At 44.3% G+C, this 25,360-nt stretch overlaps 1 protein-coding gene across 1 annotated transcript in view; it reads right to left on the bottom strand.

The window, feature by feature from the left end:
* The window catches only part of TARS1 (threonyl-tRNA synthetase 1), an 89,889-nt gene that overhangs the window by 10,034 nt on the left and 54,495 nt on the right, over positions 1–25,360 (bottom strand). The window contains exons 13-17 of the mRNA XM_040338080.1: positions 23,805–23,942; positions 15,120–15,197; positions 5,891–5,991; positions 5,690–5,794; positions 1,597–1,669 (exon numbers count right to left, since the gene is read on the bottom strand). Of these exons, the coding sequence (XP_040194014.1) occupies positions 1,597–1,669; positions 5,690–5,794; positions 5,891–5,991; positions 15,120–15,197; positions 23,805–23,942 (495 nt within the window). The remainder of the gene's footprint in view (positions 1–1,596; positions 1,670–5,689; positions 5,795–5,890; positions 5,992–15,119; positions 15,198–23,804; positions 23,943–25,360) is intronic.

Here is a 25,360-nt window from a genome sequence, read left to right as displayed (position 1 = left end):
AAACGTTTGGTAAATGAAAATATAACACATCTGCGTTTAGGTAAAAAAAAAAAAAAAAAAACTTTAAGCTGCTTGCCTATACCAGTGGCAGTGCTGGCGGGGAGTTGGGATGGGTGGCAATGTTGGCGGGGAGTTCTGATCAGCCAACTTAGGTGCTCTTGATACAGGTCATCTGCTGATCTGAGAACTGTAGTGGGGACTTTTAATGGGAACTATAATCACAGGTAGTGTTACTCACCGTGTCTTTGGCTTCACTGTGTCTCTGACTTTGTGGTGTCTCGCAGCAGTGACACCTCTACAGAAATCTGGAGATAGGGTCTCCTTCAGCCCCTCCCACTTCACATTCCTCACAAGTCAGCTGACCTCTAGTCTCTGCCATGCTGTGAACTGAATGGGCGGCTGCAAAGAGGCTGAGTGGGTGGCCACGGGCTCCAAGGACAGCCCTGCTTTGTGACCGCAAAAAGGCTGGGAGAGAGATGCAGGCTTCAGGAACAGCCAAGGATTTGGTGGCCCCTGGAAAATCATCATTTGACCCCCAAGGGGGTCCCGACCCCCAGGTTGAGAACCACTGATCTAGATCTCTCTATCTAGAGCTCTCATATATACATATACATAAATATATATATGATAAATTACTGCAGTCCTGACAGAAATCCAGTGTACCCCTAGCTAGCTGTTTGGGCTGACAACGCAGTGCCTTTGCTGTACTGAAATCTCAACCGGCGTTGTCAGGCCTGTCTACTGGACCACAGAACTCTGCCTATCCCTACCTCTCTCTGTCCCTGTACACAAGGACCATACCACTGCTTTGATTCCCAAAAGCCTGCAGACACAAAGGGGTCGATTTACTAAAGGCAATTATAGCAGTTGCCTCCTGCAAGAGCAGTTTCTCCTGAGCTTAGTAAGTGAGCAGAAGCTCTGCCGACTTCCATCGTCCAATCATGTGCATGCAAAAAAAATATTTTTTTTATTTTATTTCCCTTGCATGTGATTGGGTACTCTTTGTAAAGTGAAGCTTCACCTCATTTAGTAGGGGAATAGAATTGAGCTCCCAGATAGAACTATACAAGCCTGGAGAGGACGACACAAAGAGTAATAAAAGGTTTCTGGCTGGAGGAGCAAGGTAAAAAAAAAAGAGAAAAATAACATAATGCTGGACGTGCTTTACAGGGGGGGGGGGGGGGGGGGGGGGGGGGTCTGGGGATAGATTTGGGTCATGCCTGGACATTTCTTTCACATTTTCTTTATAATGCTGTTCCTTTGGAAACGTATTGACATATTCCCCGGCAATTTGCATTCCAGTGGCTGGTAAAGGCAGATAACACCATACAACAGCTGCTGTCACTACCGCGGTTAATGCCGGACAATAAAAGCGTTGATAGGTCACCTTAGGTTTCCTGCCTATTAAACTCCCTCATGCTTAAAAAAAACAGATAGCTGCCTGGAGACCGGAGGGACATTGCATCTCCGATAACATATATGTAGAATCACAGAAAGCATTCATAAGATCATTCTGATTTTGCAATAATAAGAAATGGGAATTAAAATATAAGCAGTCTATTCATTTAAAAGAAGCAAAAAATTGCATGAAATGACCTTTTGTGCGTACTCGTCACATGTCGGCCCCACGGGCACCACCATCACTTGCAGCGGAGAAAGCCACAGAGGCCTGTGGGAAGAGATCACAACAGATTAGTGGGGCTGTGCAGAAGTGGTCATCAGAATACAAACAGGCTCATCTCTCTGAAGTGGCTGAGCGCAAACACACATTGACTCTGTAGTCAGGAAAATCAGAATGGAAGTACAGTGGTACCTTGGATTACGAGCATAATCCGTTCCAGAAGAATGCTTGTAACCCAAAGCACTCGAATATCAAAGTGAGTTTCCCTATAGGAAATAATAACTCAGATAATCCATTCCACAGCCACTGCTTGTCTATGCAGTATTACATGTGGCCAGAGGTGCGGGGGCGCCGGTGTATGCAGTACCACATGTGGCCAGAGATACGGGGGCGCTGGTGTATGCAGTACCACATGTGGCCAGAGATGCAGGGGCACCAGTGTATGCAGTACCACATGTGGACAGAGGTGCGGGGGCGCTGGTGTATGCAGTACCGCATGTGGCCAGAGGTGCGGGGGCGCCGGTGTTTGCAGTATGGCATGTGGCCAGAGGTGCGGGGGCGCCGGTGTATGCAGTATGGCATATGGCCAGAGGTGCGGGGGCGCCAGTGTATGCAGTACCGCATGTGGCCAAAGGTGCGGGGGCACCGGTGTATGCAGTACCACATGTGGCCAGAGGTGCGGGGGCGCCAGGGTATGCAGTACCGTATGTACCGTACGATGCTTAGAGACACTCAGGAACGGAGTGTCTCTGAGTGTCCGAGCGTCACTGCCACCTCCACACCTCTGGCCAATGCGGTACTGCACACTCCAGTGGCTTGAATCCTGCTCATTTTGCAAGACAACGCTTGCAAAGAGAGTCAGGATTAAAAAAAAATAGCTTGTATTGCGAAACGATCGTAAACCGGGTTACTCACAATCCGAGGTTCCGCTGTATATTTAAACATATCTGAATGTATTTAATAGTAAATTCCAGTGTGGATTAAGACTGAACCCCTGGAATCACACAACCACCCCCTCCCCCCTGCAAGGGTTAAACATTTGTTAAGCCTAGGGGTAGAGAAATACCCTGTAAAGGTTGGCCATACATTATACAATTTCCTTGCACAATGTTCCTTTATATTTACCAAAACCATATAATATGGAGGTCAATGTGTATGCAATCAGCCAGGCCCCTGAACTACATAGTTGAAAGTTCAAATCTAAAGGAAATTGAATGGGAACATTGCATAATGTAAGGCCAACCTTAAACTTCCCTTATTTCTCGCTCCCCCAGTTGCTGGCACTCTCCAGGTTGTGGGCCTTCCTTGCATACATACAACGGATGGCTATTGGTCCTGCATTGTATGTGATGATGTCACAGTGCAACCGCTGGCCAAAGTAACATAGAAATGAGGCTTTGGGGAGAACTGGTTGTACAGAGTGGAGGAAGCATACCCAAGAAAGGAGTAAGGTGAATATTACAAGTCTTTTCCTCTACCCCCCCCCCCCTCTCTAGACCAGGGGTCTCAAGAACGTGCTAAACAAAGGGTCCGTTTACTGTCCTCCTGACATTAGGCGAGATGGGCTGTGGCTAGTGGGAGCGGAAAATGCCTCTTCTTTGGTATTATTGGAGGAATAGTGTGGCGTTGTTGGTGTCAGTGGGAGGTATAGTGCTCCATCATTGATGTCAGTGGGAGGTATAGTGCCCCATCATTGGTGTCAGTGGGAGGTATAGTGCTCCATCATTGGTGTCAGTGGGAGGTATAGTGCTCCATCATTGGTGTCAGTGGGAGGTATAGTGCCCCATCATTGGTGTCAGTGGGAGGTATAGTGCCCCATCATTGGTGTCAGTGGGAGGTATAGTGCTCCATCATTGGTGTCAGTGGGAGGTATAGTGCTCCATCATTGGTGTCAGTGAGAGGTATAGTGCTCCATCATTGATGTCAGTGGGAGGTATAGTGCCCCATCATTGGTGTCAGTGGGAGGTATAGTGCCCCATCATTGGTGTCAGTGGGAGGTATAGTGCCCCATCATTGGTGTCAGTGGGAGGTATAGCGCCCCATCATTGGTGTCAGTGGGAGGTATAGTGCCCCATCATTGGTGTCAGTGGGAGGTATAGTGCCCCATCATTGGTGTCAGTGGGAGGTATAGTGCCCCATCATTGGTGTCAGTGGGAGGTATAGTGCCCCATCATTGGTGTCAGTGGGCGGTATAGTGCCCCATCATTTGTGTCAGTGGGCGGTATAGTGCCCCATCATTGGTGTCAGTGGGCGGTATAGTGCCCCATCATTGGTGTCAGCGGGAGGAATAGTGTCCCATTATTGGTATCAGTGGGAATAATACTGCTCATTCATTGTTCTCAATGGAAGGAATAGTGCCCCATCGTTGGTATCAGTGGGAAGAATAGTGCTCATTCATCGTGTTAGTGGAAGGAATAGTGCCCCATCATTGTTTATGAATAAAAGGAATAATAAGGCACATATACAAACTGGTGTAATTTCTACACCGTTCACCTGATTTGGATGTATACCCTCAAATTAAAGCTGGAAGTCTGCAATGTTTGTTTCATTGCAAATCCCTTGTGGTCGTGTATAGAGCCAAAAACATTAGAATTGTGTTGATGTCCCAATATTTATGGACCCGACTGTATTGTCCTCTATGGGGAGGCGCATGTCAGCGGCCATCCAATCAGACAAAATCCACTGAAAACAGACGTAGAGCGATACATTCACTATCTGTCCAGCGGGTCGGATTGGATGGGATCGGATGAGAAACGGACAGGCTGTCCATACAGGAAAGCGGGACTCAGACAGGTCCATCTCAGCACAGTGAGGGGAAAACAGAACGGCCATCTGCCTGATAAGTGGAGCGAACCCTGCTGAGCAAGAGGTGTCCATCAAAACAGATCCCAACCCGTGTGAAAGGGGCCATCGTTTTGTATAGAGTGTGGAAGGGTTAGAACCTCTGTAAGGTTGCTCGTGATGTCTGTGAGCTCATTACACAGGCTTTCCCTCATGTATTCTAGACAAAACTAAAGCAGCCCATAGATCAAGGCTTGACAAATCCCGGGCGCCAGGTCGCCATGGCGACTAGAAATAGGGTCCTGGCGACTTGGCTTGGAAGGGGGGCTGGCGCCATCTGGTGGTGAGCCGTTGGTATTACAAGTTATTACCACCAGATGTGTAAGCTGGCGCCATCTGGTGGTGGCCGTTGGTATTACAAGTTAAGCATTACAAGTTAAACAGCAATTCTAATGTAATTTTTCACTATTTTCACTGCCATCTTTTTCCCTCTAATTAGAACCCCCAAATATTATATATATTTTTTATCCTAACACCCTAGAGAATAAAATGGCAATCGTTGCAACACTTTCTGTCACGCCGTATTTGAGTAAATTCATAGCCAACATGTCACGCTTCAAAATTGCGTCCGCTCGTGGAATGGCGAGAAACTTTTACCCTTTAAAATCTTCATAGGCTCTCGCTCTACCAATCGCGGCAATACCTCACATGTGTGGTTTGAACACCGTTTACATATGCGGGCGCTGCTCACGTATGTGTTCGCTTCTGCGCGCAAGCTCGTCGGGACGGGGCGCGCTTTCTGCCTCCTAACTTTTTTAGCTGGCTCCTAGATTCCAAGCAAATTTGTCAAACCCTGCCCTAGATTATGCAATGTTCTTTCCATCCACCACAGGTGGAAGGAAATAAAAAAGCTGGAGTCTCCCACCAACACAGTCAATGACGGCGGGAATTCCCTACCGCAGCACTATTATATTCTGACGGCATGGGGAGCCTTCCCTGCCAGCAGAATATAATGGTCATTGCTGGCGGCTATAACCACCAGCAGTGATCGCTTGAACAAAAATCTGACAGCCTGGTTGTACTGAAGTCTATGGATGAATCGATCGACTTCAGTACAAACAGCCTGCCCATAGATGGATGGAATCTAGGCTGCTCCCTGCTGAACCCGTTGAGATTCTATCTTTCCATCGGAAGCTTAGGAAGTGTCCAGATTTTCAAATTTGTGATCCATCTTTACTGGTCTGGTTTAAATGTACAATATTATGCTAAATCTATTAAAACAATTACCATTTTCCTCCGTAGTTCTCTGTCAGAATAGCAATCATGCGTTCCACAGATCCAAGAATAGCGCGGTGAATGATAACCGGCCTCTTCTTATCATCGCAATCAGGGCTAAGGAGAGGAAAGAGGTGAAGATATGAGAACCTTTGAAACACACACACATTACACAAACACACACACGGTCTCATTCATGAGCGCTCCACACACCTGACATAGGTCAGATCAAACCTAATGGGGAGCTGGAAATCCAACTGAATTGTGGCACATTGATGGTAACGGCCAATGGCATCTTTAATCTGGATATCAATCTAGTAAGCAACATAAAAAAAAAAGAAAGAAAGAAGATTAATGTCACATTTAAAAGGGAACCTATCGTTTTTTGTATTTTTTGTGATCCTTCTATGGATATGGGAATCTGAAAACGTATCTTTTGTTTTTATAATATTTCAGCTGTACCTCTATGGGCTCATGCCGTTGGGCACTTGTATACTCCCCCTTCATAGGGGTCAGACTGTAAGGCTCACATAAGGTTAAGGGGGTTGTAAAGGCAAGTTTATCTTAATGCATTCTCTGTGCAGAAGCACCCCTAATACTTACCTGAGGTCCCTCTCTGTCCAGTGATCCAAGATTCTCCTTCCTGATTGGCTGAGACACAGTAAGTGGCACCATTGGCTCCCGCTGCTGCCAATTAAAGTCAGCTAGCCAATCAGGGCCGAAGCCGGGGCTCCGTGTCTGAATAGACACACGGAGTTGTGACTTAGCTTGGTTGCCCCATAGCAAGCTGCTTGCTGTGGGGGCACTGAACAGGAGGGAGGGACCAGGATCACAAAAGAGGGACCTAAGAAGAGGAGGATTCTGGGCTGCTCGGTGCAAATCTACTGCAACAGAGCAGGTAAGTATAACATGTTTATTATTTTTATAGGGAAAAAAAAACAAACAGAATTTACAATCACTTTAACCGGTCTACCGCCTGATCTCAGGGCCGAAACTTGACATACCGTATTTATCGGCGTATATCGCAATTTTTTTTACACTGAAAATCAGGGCAAAATCGTGGGTGCTCGATATACGCCGATACCTGCGCCGAGTTTTGAATACTGCGCGACATATACCGAGCGCAGTACACTCGGGTATAGTCGGCCGGTCTCGGCTTCTTCCGCGGTCACGTCCTGGACGTACAGGACGTGAGCGCGACAGTTGCCGAGCCTGCCCGAGTGTACTGCGCTCGGTATATGCTGGCGCAGTATTCAAAACTCGGCGCGGGAAACGAGCGGGGAGGACGCAAGGACCCGACGAAGAGGACACCCGAAGCCGCAGACGGACGCCGGATTCGCCGATGGACGCCGCGCAAGACACCAAAACTGTAAGTACAAAAAACTATTTTTTTCCACAGGAATGGGGGCAACTTTAGGGGTGCGCGCTATCCGTGGGAGCGCGCTATACCCCCGATAAATGCGGTACTCTCCAGACTGCTGGAGAAGGGTCATGTAATCCTGATAAAACATTTGTTATAAGACATTTTTTAAATGTTCTTTATCAGCACTGAATTCAGACAGGAGATAGTTGGTACTACAACCTGACAGGGAATGAATACAAATAAAAGTAAAAAATTTGAGGTTCTTCACCCAAGGACCAAAATATTAAAAGCCAACAACTACAAATACTTAAACATTAAAGAAGTAAAGTAAACCCATCCATAAAAAAAGATTACATTTCTGGCACGTGCCGGAAATGTAACACCCTCATTTGGTTGCGCTCTCAACCAAACTGTCAAGCCATCCAATGGCTGGTGTCATAACTGATCACATGTGCAGCATCATGGTTGTAGATTAAACAGAGGCAAAGAAGGCAGCTTCCTTGGCTAAAAACGATAGGGGGGTTTACTTCCACTTTGAAGGAGAATTCCAGTCACCTGTGAAAAAAATAAAAGCCAGCCACTACAAAAACTGTAGCTGCTGACTTTTAACAGCCACTCACCTGTCCCACAATCTATGTGCTCACCCCAGTCGGTCGCAACTGATATCTTCGTTCCAAGGCACCGGCATCTTCACTATGGGCACCTGGCTATGACAGCTGGGTGCCCACTGCGCATTGGCGAGTAGCGCTTCACACTGACTGGTCGATGCAGTCTTCTGGGACCTGTCAGTGTCCCAGAAGACTGCAGCGGGAAGGGAGGGAGGAGAACTTCAGTTTCTGACTGTTGAGGTGGTTGGAATAGAAGTGGGAGCAAGTACCTGTAAAAATCAGGTACCCGCTCCTCAAAAGTGCCAATTTTTCAACAAGAGCGGGGGAGGAGCCCTTAAAGCTGCACGTCCCCTTTTGGGAGGGGTTTAATTCACTACAGATGCTCGATAATGACCACTGGTTCCTTTTTCATCCTTTTAAATCTGCTTTGTGTCTACATTTACCAACTGTTGCATGCAGAGCTTTTTTTCTCAGAAAATAGGTGCAGGAACTCAACCACGACCCCATTCAGATTTCAAAAACGGTAGAAGGGTCTTAAAGGGGCATTAAATACCAGGATTGCATTACATACAGAGTGTAGAGCTGTCACTTGTAAACACAGAAACCAGACTTCTGTGTTTACAAGTGATTGTGGTGAGCAGGCACCAAAGGGTCTGAGCCAGAGGTGGTGGAACTGAGCTCCCCCAAGTTCCCCCTGAAAAAAAAGCCCTGGTTGCATGTAAAACCTGATCCTGTCCTGCAAAGCTATGGCTCAATAGGATCCGCTTGCAGAAGTGTTATCTCTCCTTTGCAAATCCCGGTAACAAATCATTTGGTGACGACAATACAAATGTACCATATTTGCAAATCAAATTGTTTACCTACTTACTCTACCCCTTGATTTCTTCTGTATTTTTTGTAGAAATTTGGCTGTAGTTGGGTTTATTTATTGGCTAAATAATTATGCCGCGTACACACGACCGTTTTTCGCGTTCTAAAAAATGACGGGTTTTTTTTTTTCCATTAAAAACGATTGTGTGTGGGCTCCAGAGCATTTTTCACAATGTAAAAAATGGGCATTAAAAATTTAGAACATGCTCTAATTTTTCACATCGTTTTTAACGTCGTAAAAAATGGTTGTGTGTGGGCTTTAATGACGTGAAAAAAACGCGCATGCTCAGAAACAAGTTATGAGACGGGAGGCGCTCGTTCTGGTAAAACTAGCGTTTGTAATGGAGTAAGCACATTCATCATGCTGTAACAGACTGAAAAGCGCGAATCGTCTTTTAAAACACGGAATCAGCTAAAGCAGCCCAAAGTGTGGCGTCATCCGCTTGGAACTTCCCCTTTATAGTGCCGTCGTACGTCACCGCGCTTTGCTAGAGCATTTTTTTTCCACGATCGTGTGTGGGCAACATCGTTTTAATGATCGGGTTGAAAAAAAACATGTTTTTTCTAGACCCTTAAAGTGGATGTAAACCCACATTTTTTTTATGTCACAAAGTAGAGAATACAATTTCCTATCATTTGTGCCCAGTCTTGCCGCACAGAGTTAATCCATCTCTGAGCAATCCTCTTTTATTGTTCAGTGAAAATTAACAGACTTCCAGATAAAAACCTGTCTAAATAAAAAGTAATTTCCTCTCTCCTTGCTTTGAGTGACAGGTTATTTACATATCTAGCTTGGACATGTTTATCATATGTTATGTTATGTTTATCATAATATGAGGTGATCCACAGTATAAAAAGTGAGAAATCCACCCCTCCCCCACATAACACATCCTGGTAATATACAATGAACTGTGGATCACCTCATATTATGATAAACATAACCAGGGGTTTTTTTCTCAGAGAATAGGTGCAGGAACTCTCCCCTTCTTTTTTTTTTTTTTTTTTTATTTCACAAATTCTTTATTGGGTGAATAACAGTGTATCATACATAGTACAAGATACAATAAGTAGGCATTTTGACAGCAAAATAGTTTTGGCATAGAAAGAATACATCCAAACAGTCATTACAGGCAGTATCTTTGGTAATAATGTATTAATAGCAGAACTATCACCATAAGATGTTTTTTTTTTTTTTTCCTAACTAAAACAGAGAATACGTATACGCATGTGGTTGCATATTCTTACTGGTGCGTGTAAAAGGGGTAGGGAAAGGGGGAGAGGAGAGATTAAAAAAAAAAAAAAAAAAAAAAAAAAAAGATCCCAGACATTTTAACCTTAGTGACATACTTAGATAACGGAAAGAGTATATATATACTAAACACTGGAGTGTTTTTCTGTATTTAGACAACTTTTATGTAATAACTCGCTGATAATTTCGGGAAACCTTAAATGAAGTCCAGTTGGACCAAATCGCTGAAAATTTGACAATTCTCTCTTGGGAGATGCTGATAAGTTCCTCAACTCTTTCTATGTTATTAATTCTCCTAAACCATTCAGCTTTCGTTGGTACGTGGGGGGAACGCCAGTGACAAGGGATGCATTGTCGTGCCGCGTTGATCATGATCATGGGGAGGGATTTCAAGTATTGATTCTTAGGGATAGAGTTAAAGTGCAGTAGATATTGAAGCGGCGTGAAGCTCAGGTTCTCCGAGGTGACCTGAGTGATAGTTTCGTGTACCGATATCCAGAAAGATTGAATTAGAGGGCATGACCACCAAATATGTAGCATCGAGCCTTCTTCGCGTTTACATCTCCAGCATCTATCAGATACCTGAGGTGAGATTTTGTGTAGGGTAGAGGGGGTTCTATACCATCTGGTTATGATCTTGAAACAGCTTTCTTGTGTGGCTACATTAAGTGATCCTTTTTGGGCATACATATAGATTTTCTCCCAGTCTTCGGTGGATAGGGTAGTGTCTAAATCTCTCTCCCAGGCCCTACATGATGAGCTGGAGAAGTCGTTGGAGTCCTCAAATAGCGAGTTGTAAAGGGACGAGATAATGTGTCTCTGTGGAGTTTTTTTGGTGCAAAGTTTCTCTAGCATTGTCAAAGGTCTTGTCCAATGGTGAATATTTTCTCTCTTGGTTAAGAAATGTTTGATTTGGATGTAGTTCCAGTGTGTTAAGATACAGGGCTTGATGGTCTTGAGTAGATCATCTCTAGATAGGAACTTGTCATTTTTAAAGAAGTGTTTTGATAGGACATTACCGTGTGGCCACTTATGCATCGGGAACGATTTTTCCAGACCTGGAGGAAAGTCTGGGTTGCTCAGAAGTGGTGTTAGAGGGCCTAGCCAAGGGGAAGAATTTATGCTTTTGAAAGTGTATCGGAAGATTTCTAGAGTGGGGCCTATAATGGGATGTGTTTTGATAGAGTTTGAGTGATACTTGGGATTAATCCAAGATAGATATTTTAGATCATGAGGGGATTGTATTTGTTCTAGGTTCACCCAATCTTTCACCATGTGATGTAGGTTCCAGTCTACAATCCTTGTTAATAGTGCAGCCTGATGGTATTTTCTGAGATCAGGTAGAGCTATGCCTCCCCTATTCCTGGGCAGATTCAATCTGGAATATCTAATTCTCAGAGGCCTACCTCTCCATATAAAGGAGGAACAAGCTTTGCGAAAAGTAGTGAAAAATGATAGGGGAATTTTGATAGGCATTGTTTGCATGATGTAGAGGAACCGCGGTAGGATAGTCATTTTAATTAATGAAGCTCGTCCGAACCAAGAAATATTAAGTGAATTCCATCTCTTAAGATCCTCTTGTGTTTCCTTCATTGCCGGGATGAAATTAAGATGGAAGAGATCTTTCAGATCAGAAGAGATTTCAATTCCCAGATACTTGATGCTTCGGTTTGCCCAATTAAATGAAAAGTTTTTTTTACATAGGTCTATTACACTATGAGGCATTGAGATGTTGAGGGCATTAGATTTGGAATGGTTTATTTTTAGATTGGATAATAAATGAAAATGTTCCAAGTCTTTAAGGAGGTTAGGTATGGTTATGTGGGGTTCTGAAAGGAAGAGGAGCAGGTCGTCTGCGAAGGCTGCCAATTTGTATGTATTATTCTGGATCTTAATTCCCTTGATATCGTCGTTTGATCTGATTTTATTTAATAGGGGTTCAAGTGTTAAGACAAATAATAGGGGGGAAAGAGGGCATCCCTGTCTGGTTCCATTGCGCAGATTGAAGGCGCCCGACAGGTGACCGTTGACCCGGACCCTGGCGGTGGGATTAGAGTATAGGACTTTAATGTATGCTCTCATTTGAGGTAAAAAGCCAATGTGAGTTAACACTGCGTCCATGAAGTCCCAGGCCACTCTGTCGAACGCCTTCTCGGCGTCTAGGGATAAGAAAAAGCCTTGTTTCTGTTTTGATGTTAGCCAGTGATTTATGTTGAGTGCTTTTATTGTGTTATCACGTCCCTCCCTCCCCGGGATAAATCCCGCTTGGTCTAAGGCCACGAGAGAGGTCAGCAGGGGGAGGATCCTGTTTGCCAGTATTTTGGCGTATATCTTTACGTCGACATTTATTAGTGATATTGGTCTGTAATTGCTGACCTGTGTCCCGTCTTTTCCTTCTTTAGGTATTACCGTGATGTGGGCCTCTAGAGATTGTTTAGGGGGGTTTGCTCCGAATGCAGGGAGTGGAATGTTTTTAAAAACCTTGGTTTCAGTATATCTGTAAAAGTCTTGTAATATTGCAGGGGTAGGCCATCTGGGCCCGGGGCTTTGCCTATTTTCATTTCTTTTAGGGCTCTATCAAATTCTGGGCTAGAGATGGGATTTTCAAGTTCCTTGGCAATATTATCTGAAATATGGGGTGGACTATATTTTTCAAGAAATTCTTGGATGAGCTTGTTTCTTTTGTCTGATCCCTGTGGGCATTTTGGATTAGATGGAATATTGTATAGATCATGATAATATAACTCAAACTGTTTAGCAATTTCCTCATTCGAAGAACGCAACTCGCCGTGCTGGTCTCTTATGTGGTGAACAGTGTTAGCAGTTCTCTTAGCTTGGACAGCTTTTGCCAGTAATTTACCACACTTGTTTCCCTGTTCATAATATATTCTGTGTCTCAGGATATATTGCCTTTTAACTTTCAGATTCAGTTCTTCTGACAACAGCATTCTCGTCTTAGTTAGCTCCTCGAATGTTGAAACCGCCACAGTTCTTTTATGTGTTCGTTCTAATTGATGTATGCGTTCTAGTAGAGATTTTATTTTGGACTGTTGTTCTTTTTTTATGCTTGTCAATTTCCTAATAAACTCTCCCCTAATGACACATTTGTGCGCCTCCCATTGTGTTATGAATGAGGTGTCTTTATTTTCATTACGCAGAAAATAATCATTCAATGTGTCCTTATACTCTGAAATATCCACTGGATCTTTCAGTACTGTGGTATTGAGTCTCCATGTTTTAGTTATGTTGTTTCTATCTGGGAATGTAAGCGTCATGGTGATTGGGTGATGGTCAGACAAAGTCATTGACTCAATTTTTGATTTGGTCAGTAGTGGAAGGTCTGGTTGTGAGAGAAGAAAGTAGTCAATTCTAGAATACTTTTGGTGGACATTAGAGAAGTAGGTATAGTCTTTGGTCTGAGGGTTTAGAATTCTCCAGACATCATGCAGTGCTAGCTCCTGGAGTTGGTTCTTAATTTGTTTCAAGGCCCTGTACGTTAAACTTGAAGTTCCATTTGAGGTATCGATGAGAGGATTTAGGGGAGTGTTGAAGTCTCCTCCTAGAATGAGGGTGCCAGATGCGAAAGTTGTCAGTAGTTCTTTAATTTTGCGGAAGAAGGCTACCTGTCTAACATTTGGGGCATAAATGTTAGCGATAGTGATGGGGTGTTGGCCCAGTTTCCCTTTCAGGAAAATGTATCTCCCTTCAGGGTCTATCAGGGTGTCTATTGTCTGGAATGGGGTCTGACTGGATATCAGTATCGAGACTCCTTTTGTTTTACCTATTGGGTTAGTAGCATGTAGGATTACTTGGAATCGTTTATCTCCTAGCTTTGGGATTTTGTCCGATCTGAAATGGGTTTCCTGAATAAGAGTAATGTTAGCTTTTTGTTTATGAATTTCATTAATTAGTTTGGTCCTTTTTTCCGGTATGTTAAGTCCTTTTGCATTGATTGAAAGTAGTTTCAGTGATAGAGGTATAGATTGCATTTTGTTAGAGCTATCAGGAGGCATCATAAGATTCAGTGTCTCGATAGCTTTGTTGTCTGTCTATGCGAATATAGAAAAAAAAAAAGAGAAAAAGGGGGATAACCCCTTTGGTAGGGTGGGTGGTAAGGGGGCGAAAAAAGACAAACAGGTATTGTATTTAGGAAAGGGAAGGGGAAAAACCGGGGATAGATTTAGTCTCGCTAATCTATCCTAAATGTACAATGATCCGGTTGGGTCAAGAGGTGAAGTAAAGAACACCCCTTGTGTGGGGATGCGGTCTAAGTAGAACCAGGGGGATTCAACTAGAGGAGAGTGAGTCTCTCTAACTGGATTTGTAATTTCACTCTACTCGCTGGCGCACAGGAGCAATGCGCCGACTAATATGAAAAATAAAAAGACTTAAATTTGGCCAGTAATTGTTAATTGCAGTGTGTGTATAGGTTATAGTAATTAAATTCACCAGTCACTAATGCAAGTTTTTTTCTCTTACCCTATTCATCATTCTTATAATTGCACTTAGGGTCCAGGTGGCTTATAGGCTGCATATTTTAAAGTTATAGCAAACTTTTAGCGAATGTTTCGGTAATGTTGTCAAACTTCTGCCTACAACCCCTTCTAAATCACTTATTGACCCCCAGCAATAATGTACCCCCAGAACAACAACATATCTCTCAGCAGCCAGCAACAATTGACTCTCCAGCAGCCAGCAACAAAAGACCCCCTCCCTCAACAGTAGATCTCTTCCAGAAATAATAGATCCCCTCCAGCAACAATAGTTTACCCAGCAACCAACATTAATAGACTCTGAAGCACACCCCAGCACTCTTGCCATTATATACATTCAGTGTTGGAGGTGCCGGAACTGCGCTGAAAAAAAGCCCTGAACATAACATAACATATGATAAACATGTCCAAGCTAGATATGTAAATAACCTGTCACTCAAAGCAAGGAGAGAGGAAAGGACTTGTTATTTAGACATGGTTTTATCTGGAAGTCTGTTAATTTTCACTGAACAATAAAAGAGGATTGCTCAGAGCTGGATTAACTCTGTGTGGCAAGACTGGGCACAGATGATAGGGAATCTTATACTCTACATTGTGACATAAAAAAAAAAAATTTGGGGGGGTTTACATCCACTTAAAAAAACGTAATTTTTTACAACCCCAAAAAACGGTCGCGTGTACGCGGCATTAGAATGTAGTTCAAGCTTTCGAGTCCATCATGCTTTGAAAACTATCGCTACAATCTTGCTAGCCAATAAATGGCATCACCCTACAGCCAAACTGCTATTTTTTTGATGGCCGACATACTACAATACCACAACACTCTGCTGCTGTTTTGTGTTTTAGTAAAGAAACCAACCTTTGGTCCATAGAAAGCTCCATCACCAGGATTCAACACCCACTTCTCTCCAAATTCATTCAAACTGTTCTCAAGTTGCTGAAAAAAAAAAAAAAAGGAGTTAATGATTATTTTCCTTCAATTACTAAAAACTAAAGAAACTGGGTCTTTTCAATACTGCCATTACAGAAAAAAAATATATATATATATATATATATATATATATATATATATATATATATATATATATATAAATATATATATATATAAAAATAAATATATATATATATATAAAAATATAAATAAATATATATATATATATATATATATATAAAAATATAAATAAAACAAGCCCTCCGAACTCTCCTCCAAATGATGACATTCAGTTGCTTCCAGTGAATTGTTAATGCATAAAAAAAGACATTTGAGAAATTTGCACTCTTACTTACAACCTTCAGGTAAGGATTTGTGGAAGGCCCCTCTCTGGTCTAGGATTAATATTTTGCACAAAGCTCGCTCCAAAAAGATGCAGAATGAGGGTTTGGTGTGGAGAAACTCCGATGGCCTGCACAGAGCCCTGACCACAACCCTACTGAACACTATTGTGATGAATAAGAACACCGACTACCCTCTGAGAAAGCCATGTGATTTGGGTGTAACGTGTAAGAGGGTGAAGCTGGTGACGTAAACATGCAGCAACAGGAAGCCTGAAGGAAGGGAACTTGCTCGGCAAATACAGTGAGCGGAGCCCATCCACAGCTTAAAGCGGAGTTCCAACCACAATTAGCATTCTTTAAATGTATGTCCTTTCATCCTGCGTTTTTATAATATAAATCCGGTCACTTACTATTTTACAACCCGCCGCCGATCCGCATAGATATTCAAAAAAGATAGTTTATAAAACTATATCTACACCGTTGTCATTTTGCTTGTGGGCATTGTGAAGCCTACAAGCACTTACTTCCTGGAAGTCTTGGATGGGGAGTGATAATTGGACAGCGCACTGCATCCTGGGAAATGATGACACACATTTCCCAGGAGCATTAGAGGGAGATGTCGTCAGAATCCTAGGTGGTTTCAAAGGCAGATTTCGTGGGACCGCATAGCAACAGGCATTTCCAGATGAGTAAAAAAACAAAAAATATTTTTTTTTCCCTTTTTTAGTCGTAAGCTACAGTTTAAAGCAAAATTGTTTTTTTGATGGAACCTCCAATTTAAGGGGACAGTGCGGACCTAGCAGGCTAGAGCAAATATAGTGAGCGCCATTCCATCCACACCCTACAGTGGTTAAAAACCACAGACATTAAATATAAACAAAGCATATCCCTCTCTATAGTGTGCACTTGTCTCAAATAAAGGCACTAAGTGTCACTTTTGTCTGCAGCTTCAGTCCTCTGCTATCAGCAGGAGTCACTTCTGACAAGTTTTCCTGACACCAAGAGAAAAATGGTGACAGGGGAGGGAGTGCCAGCTGATTGACAGATCCAGCTCTGTTCCTGTGTGTAGGGGGGTGCAGCCCCTTCAATCAGCTCTCGGAGCTTTCCTCACTGAGCTCTGCAGAGCAGGGACCTCCAAACCACGGCCCTCCAGCTGTTGCGGAACTACACGTCCCATTAGGCATTGTAAAACTCTGACATTCAGACATGATGGGAATTGTAGTTCCTGAACAACGGAAGGGCCATAGCTTGAAGACCCCCCTACTGCAGAGTGTGACTTCAGCTCTCGCCCTTTATTCTGAACTCTCATACAAGCTTTATAATTTAGCACTTTAAACAGATGTAGTGAAGAGAGGGGTTCAGATAGACAGATACAACTTATGTAGGGGGATTTGTTTCCTCCCTGTGTATTACAAGAGCTACTCTCTTGCTCAAAAGAAGATTATACCATCATAGTGCTTTTTGTAATTGCATATTTTTTAATTCATCTTAAAGAGCAGGGTTTATGAAGCAAGTATACGGATCTATTTGTAAATCTGTATTAGGTCAAAACACCATAGGGTAGATCCACAGAGCGAGTACGCCGGTGTATCTACTGATACGCCGGCATACTTTCAAATTTCCCGCGTTGTATCGTTGTTTTGAATCTTCAAAACAAGATACGACGGCTTCTGGGTTAGATCCGACAGGTATACGTCTTCGTACGCCTTCGGATCTAAGATGCAATACTTCGGCGTCCGCTGGGTGGCGTTCACGTCGTTTTCCCGCGTCGGGTATGCAAATTAGCTATTTCCAACGATCCACGAACGTACGAGTGGCCGGCTCATTTTTTTACGTCGTCTCCTTTTTCCGGCGTATAGTTAAAGCTGGCATTTCGTCGCGTATAGTTAGATTTGCCATGTTAAGTATGACCGTCGTTCCCGCGTTTAATTTGAAACGTATTTATTTTTTCGCGCAAGTCGTCCGTGAATCGGAATGTACGTAAGTCACGTCTATGGTAAAAAAAAATGACGTCCTTGCGACATCATTTAGCGCAAAGCACGGCAGGAAATTTAGGGACGGCGCATGCGCAGTTCATTCGGCGCGGGGACGTGCTTCATTTAAATGAAACACGCCCCCTAATCGCCGATTTGAATTCCGCGCCGTTACGCCGCTTGAGATACACTACGCCGCCGTAACTTACGGCGCAAATTCTTTGGGGATTCGAACCAGCAAAAAGTAAGTTACAGCGGTGTAGCGTATCTCACATACGCTGCGCCAATGTATTTGTATGTGGATCTACCCCCAAGTGAGCATATTGTGGTGAAGGTGTGATGAAGGTGTGGAGAACAAGTGGTAACTAACAGTAGAAGATTGGTGTGGAGCACAGGATTGGAAACAAATGGGACTATTATAAATTACCAAGGCCCCTTTCACACTTGTGTGACTTGTCCTGCGACTTGGGACTGCAAAGTCACATGACAAGTTGCACCCCATGATTTCCAATGAGTACCATTCATATCTGTGCGACTTCAAGTCGCACCGACTTCATAGTATTCCCTGTACTACTTTGGTCCAACTATGATGCGAGTTGAGGTCTATAGACCTCAAGTTTACACAGGCATTTCCTGAAATCACATCAAAATCGCGTCTGCAAAATTGTGTGACTTTCAAATCGCGGCAGTGTGAAAGGGGCCTAAAAAAGATGAACAAACATTGATGGTTATTATTATTATTATAGGTGTATATGTATAAATATTGCAGCGCTGTATCGTAGGAATTGTAATTTGGAGCCAGGTCTTCTCATCAAAGATCAGTACCACAAATGCTCCTCTGTCTGAAGGGGCAAAACATTACCAGAGACATACTCCGAAATATGGGGCAAGCCTTCCCAGAAGAGTGGAAGCTGTTTTAGCTACAAAGGATGGCCAACTCCATATCAATGCCCATGATTTTGGAATGCGATGTCAACAGCGGCGGTGAGTCCATAAAGAGCGCAGGAGCGCCACCCTCTCTCTCCTGCACCTGTCCATCACCAATAGATTCATGCTGCCTCCCCCTATTCAGGTGTCTGGTCCCTTGTCGGGCGCCGGGCATCTGAATTACAGCGGCGTTTCTTTCTTTGGAAGCGCCCGATAAGAGCCGTCGGCTCTAATTGGCGTCCTGATTTGAATTGGCGTCCCTGTCACCTGATTGGCTGAAGCGACAGGTGCTGCGATTGGACGTCCAATCATAGCAGAGGACTGGAAGAGGAACGGAAGAAGACATGAGGACTCGAAGCGTGGAGGACAGCGCCGAGACAGGCAAGTATGGTGGGGGGGGGCGCACACTGGCGGCAGCTGATGGGGCGCAGTGGCGGCAACTGATGGGGCACAGTGGCGGCAATTTCTGGGGCACAGTGGCGGCAATTCATGGGGCACAGTGGCGGCAATTCATGGGGCACAGTGGCGGCAATTCATGGGGCACAGTGGCGGCAATTCATGGGGCACAGTGGCGGCAACTGATGGGGCACAGTGGCGGCAACTGATGGGGCACAGTGGCGGCAACTGATGGGGCACAGTGGCGGCAACTGATGGGGCACAGTGGCGGCAACTGATGGGGCACAGTGGCGGCAACTGATGGGGCACAGTGGCTGCGCTTGATTTTATTTTTTTCAGTTTGTTTGCGCCCCCCCCAAAATGTTGAGCACCAGTCGCCACTGGATGTCAAACTAGCGCATATAGGTGTGATGGCCAATTCTACAGACCTTTGGCTATATAGTGCATCAGCTTTCAGTGGCAAGACCCTTCAACTTGCTTATCTATAGCTGCCATAGCGTCAGTTCTCTGCTTTGCAGAAATCACTTTAGAGTTCAACTGCCTGCCTACAACTCAGACTGTATAATGCCCAGCAATTATGTATGGCCTTCCTTGTGTTTACTCTCGTCTTACAGATCACTCATCATGAGCCCAAATCAATAAGCAGCAATCATATTGTCATAAAGCACTAATCAGAGCTTAATGGGATTGATGCAGAGATTACAGACGCCATCGTGGGGCTGACCAAAGATTCATTATACCTGTGGCTATGAATGTAATGTATGGTGTTACAAATTGCTTCTAAACTACCTCCAGGGGCTATTCTACCCCCTTCACGCCTAACAGTAAAACAAATGTAAATGCCTAAGCCCAATTTTGCAATTTTGACATGTGTTTGTAAAACCGTACATATCATCGCAAAATACTTGTGTATCCAGGTGGATTATACCGCATTTTTTATTTTTTTTCCAGGACAAACTGGGCTTTCATTTGGTGGTAAATGGTAATAGATATCTCCTAAAAAGGTTTATTTTTTTCCCCCAATTTTTTTAAAAAAATAGGCCTGGTCCTTAAGTAGTTAATTAGTGTCAAGGGCCCGGATTCACATACCATGGCGCATATTTATGCTGCCGTAGCGCATCTTCTTTACGCTACGCCGACGCATCGCAGAGAGGCAAGCACCGAATTCACAAAGCACTCGCCACCAAATCTGCGTAAGTCGTCGTAAGTGGAAGTGGGCGTGAGCCATGCTAATGAGGCGTGACCCCATGCAAATGATGGGCCGAGCGCCATAAAGATACGAATTTAACGAACGGCGCATGCACCGTCCCGTGGACGCATCCAGTGCGCATGCTCAGAATCACGTCGGAATTACTCCCTAAGATACGTTGAATCACTGCCCACGACGTGAACGTAACCTACGCCTAGTCATATTCATGTACAACGTAAACGACAAAAGATACGACGGCTTGTGTTCCCTGGTCCATAACTTTGCATGGGTTGCGCCTCATATATGGGGAATAATTTTACGCCGTACGTACGACTTGCGCAAACCGCGTATATTATGCGCCGGGCGCAAGTACGTTCGTGAATCGGCGTATCTTCCTCATTTCCATATTTGAATAGGAAATCAATGGGAGCGCCACATGCGTCCATCGTAAATATGCGCCCACGATATGCCGACGTAGGCAAGTTACGTTGGTCGGATGAAGCCTATTTTTAGGCGTATCTTAGTTTGTGGGTCGGCGCATAGATACGACGGCGCACATTTGTACTTACGACGGCGTATCTTGAGTTACGTCGACGCAAGTGCTTTGTGAATCCGGGACAGAGTGTTTTAGATAGGATGTAAAAAATAAAAAGCAAAATGTGCACTATTGATTTTGGGCTGTACTACAGGTACAAAGAATAACTAACATATACATATGTGGTATCACTTCGGGTCACTTTTATTCCTATTCCTTTTATTAGAAAAAAAGCATGACAGAACCGCTTTAATGTGAGATCTGACCTAAATCAAAGCTCAATCTAGGTATTTTTTTTTTATTTTATTATCAATTGTTTTTCATTTTTTTTTTTTTTATTATAATTTTTTTTCCTATCCCTGCAAGGACAGAGCATGATACATTGCATCTCTCTCGTCCATTCACAGAGACAGAAAACACAGGGGCGGGCTTCACAGTGATAACTCTGATAGCCAATCAGATGCTATCACAGCGATCAGGTGACCAGGAACGGCCACTAGAATGGGGCCCAGGGCTCTCGGTGGGACCCCAATCTCTGTGCTGGAAAAAAGCATATTTGCGTACTGTCAGCGTGAAGGGGTTAAGAAAAGGAGTTTTTGAATGTGTTGCATGGCATAGCAGCTGGTTTTATTTCGCCTTATCCAACCTAACCTTCACCAAAATATAAACCCTAAATCTAACCCTCAGAACCCAACCCTTATTCAGTTCTTCGCTCCTCCTAGTCTCGCACGCGTTGTTAACACAGTGGGAGCCAATAGGCTCCTGCTTCCGTCAGTCAAATCCAGTGAGCAGAAAGTGGGGGGTGGAGTCAAGCCGGGCTGTGTGGGTCTATAGATGTGCACAGGCCGGCTGGGGAGAGAGCCTAGCCATGTGCCCCCATACCAAGTGGCCTACTCTGTTGGCACATACAAAAGAGGGAGGAGCCCAGAGCACCAGCAGAGAACTCCAGAAGAGGCGATTCGGGGGCAGCTCTGAGCAATAGCATTGCACAGAGCCGGTAAGTATAAGCTACTTTGTTATTTAATAACAAGAAAATTATGCCGCGTACACACGATCATTTTTCGGCATGAAAAAAAACGTTGTTTTTACAAAATGTCATTTTAAATGATCGTGTGTGGGCTTCACATAATTTTTCAGGTTTTGAAAAACGACAAAAAAAAATTCGAACATGCTGCATTTTTTAACAACGTTTTAAACAATGTCGTTTTTCGGGTTGTAAAAAATGATCGTGTGTGGGCTAAAACGACGTTAAAACCCACGCATGCTCAGAAGCAAGTTATGAGACGGGAGCGCTCGTTCTGGTAAAACTACCGTTCATAATGGAGTAAGCACATTCATCACGCTGTAACAGACAGAAAAGCGCAAATCGTCTTTTACTAACACGGAATCAGCTAAAGCAGCCCAAAGGGTGGCGCCATCCGCATGGAACTTCCCCTTTATAGTGCCGTCGTACGTGTTGTACGTCACCGCGCTTTGCTAGAGCATTTTTTTAAAAATGATGGTGTGTGGGCAACGTCGTTTTAATGATGAAGTTGGAAAAACTTTTTTTTTCATGCCGAAAAATGATCGTGTGTGATTGTAAAGTGCATTAGACTTTACAATCACGTTAAATTAAATGATTGATAAAAGCACATTTACAGCCAAGTTTTTTGTAGTTTTGGATAGAGTGGGGAAGAACTAAAAGTCCTGTCAAGTTTTACTGCAGTCTGAGGCTCCATTGGCTGAGTGCTGAATCACAAGACCAGAATTAGGAACATTTGGGCATAATTTTCATACAGTATATGCATTCCAAATTTGTATCCAGCTCTTTAACCACTTGAGATCCGCGCTATGGTCGAAAGACGTCCTGTTGTTGTTCCCTGTGCGCGCCGCTGGGGGCGCGCAGCGGGGAAACAACGTGCCCCGCGCATCGTTCGGGAGCCGATGCGAGTGCCTGGCGGCCGCGATGTCCGCCAGACACTCGCGATCGTCGGTAACACAGCAGGACGTGGAGCTCTGTGTGTAAACACAGAGCTCCACGTGCTGTCAGGGAGAGAGGGGGCCGATCTGTGTCCCTTTACATAGGGACACAGCATCGGTCACCTCCCCCAGTCACCCCCCTCCCCCCACACAGTAAGAACACAATGAGGGAATACATTTAACCCCTTCCTCACCCCCTAGTGTTAACCCCTTCACTGCCAGTCACATTTATACAGTAATTAGTGCATTTTTATAGCACTGATCGCTGTATAAATGTGAATGGTCCCAAAATTGTGTCAAAACTGTCCGATACGTCCGCCGTAATATCGGAGGCCTGACAAAAAAAAAAAAAAAAAAAAACGCAAATCGCTGCCATTACAAGTAAAAAAAAAATAAAAAAATCTATCCCCCATTTTGTAGACGCTATAACTTTTGCGCAAACCAGTCGCTTATTGCGATTTTTTTTTTTTTTTACAAAAATATGTCGAAAAATACGTATCGGCCTTAACTGAGAAAAAAAATAGTTTTTTTTTAAAAAAATTGGGATATTTATTATAGCAACAAGTAAAAAAAAAAATATATATATTTTTTAAAATTGTCGCTCTTTTTTTGTTTATAGCGCAAAAAATAAAAACCGCAGAGGTGATCAAATACCACCAAAAGAGAGTTCTATTTGTGGGGAAAAAAAAGGACGTCAATTTTGTTTGGGAGCCACGTCGCACGACCGCGCAAATGTCAGTTAAAGCGACGCAGTGCCGGAAGCTGAAATTTCGCCTGGGCACGAAGGGGGTTTATGTGCCCAGTAAGCAAGTGGTTAAAACCTAGTGACTAAACCTAATGCAAAGAAAAATCATAGAAAATATAAATACAAATAATATGAGATTGGGCATGTACAACGTACAGTGGACTTTGGATTGCGAGTAACGCAGTTAACGAGCGCTTTGCGTTTGGCCTGAGGTAGGGGGGGGGAGCCGGATGTCACCATTCGGAAAGACTCGGAAATACTACGTTCCCGAGGCTCTCTGCCCCCTGATACCCCCCCCTCCCCACCTCTGGTATCGCATGCCATTGAAGTCAATGCGGAACAAATTATTTTAGTTTCCATTGACTTCAATGGGGAAACTCGCTTTGATATACGAGTGCTTTGGATTATGAGCATTCTCCTGGAACGGATTATGCTTGTAATCCGAGGTTCCACTGTATGCACGTTATTAGCTAGCCAATAGCATTGCCTTTCTGCATTTTTCTTGCTTCGCAGTTTATAAAGCAGGTTCAGCTACCCAATCATACCTTCTCAGCCTGATTCCAAACTTCAATGTCACCGAGGAACTTCTCTGGGCGGGTGGAAAGGTTTAATTTGAAGGTAAAACCAAAGGCATTGTAGATGTAGCGGAGGAAATCCAGACAGCTCTTTATCTCTTCTTCAATCTGTAATTAGAAGCGTGGATCTTTGTCAAATCCCTGAATATTAATCATCACCATTACTCATAGGTTTTCCCTCCCCTTGGGATCAATGAATCCAACAGAATACAATCTGCCGCTGTGATCGCGTCATCATTAAGCTAAAAGACAGACTTCATTTACTTCCTGCCTGGGGGGCACCGGTATGGGATGGAATAATGTTATTTGTGATTTGAGTTGTGACACATCTACAATGGCAGGTCAGGAGAGGAAAAAGATGGCCACCTTTATTATAGAAATTTGGAGACTACCAACGTACGCTTGCCCGTCGCAGTAAATTTACGCCGTTTCCGTAAGAGATATGCGGCGTAAAGATAAACATGCCCCCTAGGTGGCGTATCCAATGTTAAGTATGGCCGTCGTTCCCGTGTCGAAATTTGAAAATTTTACGTCGTTTGCGTAACTCGTCCGTGAATGGGGCTGGACGCCATTTACGTTCACGTCGAAACCAATGACGTCCTCCTTGCGACGTCATTTAGCGCAATGTACGTCAGGAAATTTTAGGGACGGCGCATGCGCAGTACGTTCGGCGGGGCAACGCTCCTAATTTAAATGATCCACGCCCCCTACACGGATCATTTGAATTAGGCGGGCTTGCGCCGGGGGATTTACGCTACGCCGCCGCAACTTTACAGGCAAGTGCTTTGTGAATCAAGCACTTGCCCGTAAAACTTGCGGCGGCATAACGTAAATGTCATACGTTACGCCGCCGCATATTTGCCCGATTCTACATGAATCTGGCCCTACATTTTTATCATTTTTTAGGCCTGGTTCACACCTATGCATTTTTTTGGTGCGTTTTCAGTTTTGCAGAAACACACTACAGTCCATATAACATGGTTTCCTATGGATGTAGTTCACATCTGTGCATTTTATGGAAAGGGCCAGGGACCTTTTTCTGGTTTTTGGTTCCCCAGACCAGTGTTTCTCAACTCCAGTCCTCAAGGCACCTCAACAGGTCATGTTTTCAGGATTTCCCTCAGATGAAACGGCTGTGGTAATTACTAAGGCAGTGAAACGGATTACCGTATTTATCGGCGTATACCGCCCACTTTTTTCTCCCTTAAAATCAGGGGGAAATCGTGGGTGCGCGATATACGCCGATCCCTGCTGTCTCCGACATTGTCCGAGCCGAGCTGAGCGCACTCGGCTAGGCTCGGCCACGCTTGGCTCCGCCCGCAGCCACGCGTGAGGAACCGAGAGAAGCCGAGTGCGCAGGAAATCCGGCTCTGCACAGCGTGCCAAATTCAAACACACAACGCTGCAACCCCGCAGACGGACACCCACAAGGCTCGACGGACACCGCCACAGACAGACACCCACAAGGCTCGATGGACCCCACGCAAGGCCTCAGACAGACGCCGGGCAAGACAGCAGATGGACAC

Source organism: Rana temporaria, chromosome 1 (genome assembly GCF_905171775.1).
Source record: "Rana temporaria chromosome 1, aRanTem1.1, whole genome shotgun sequence".
Taxonomy (NCBI): Eukaryota; Metazoa; Chordata; class Amphibia; order Anura; family Ranidae; genus Rana; species Rana temporaria.
This window is presented reverse-complemented; position numbering and strand designations above follow the sequence as displayed.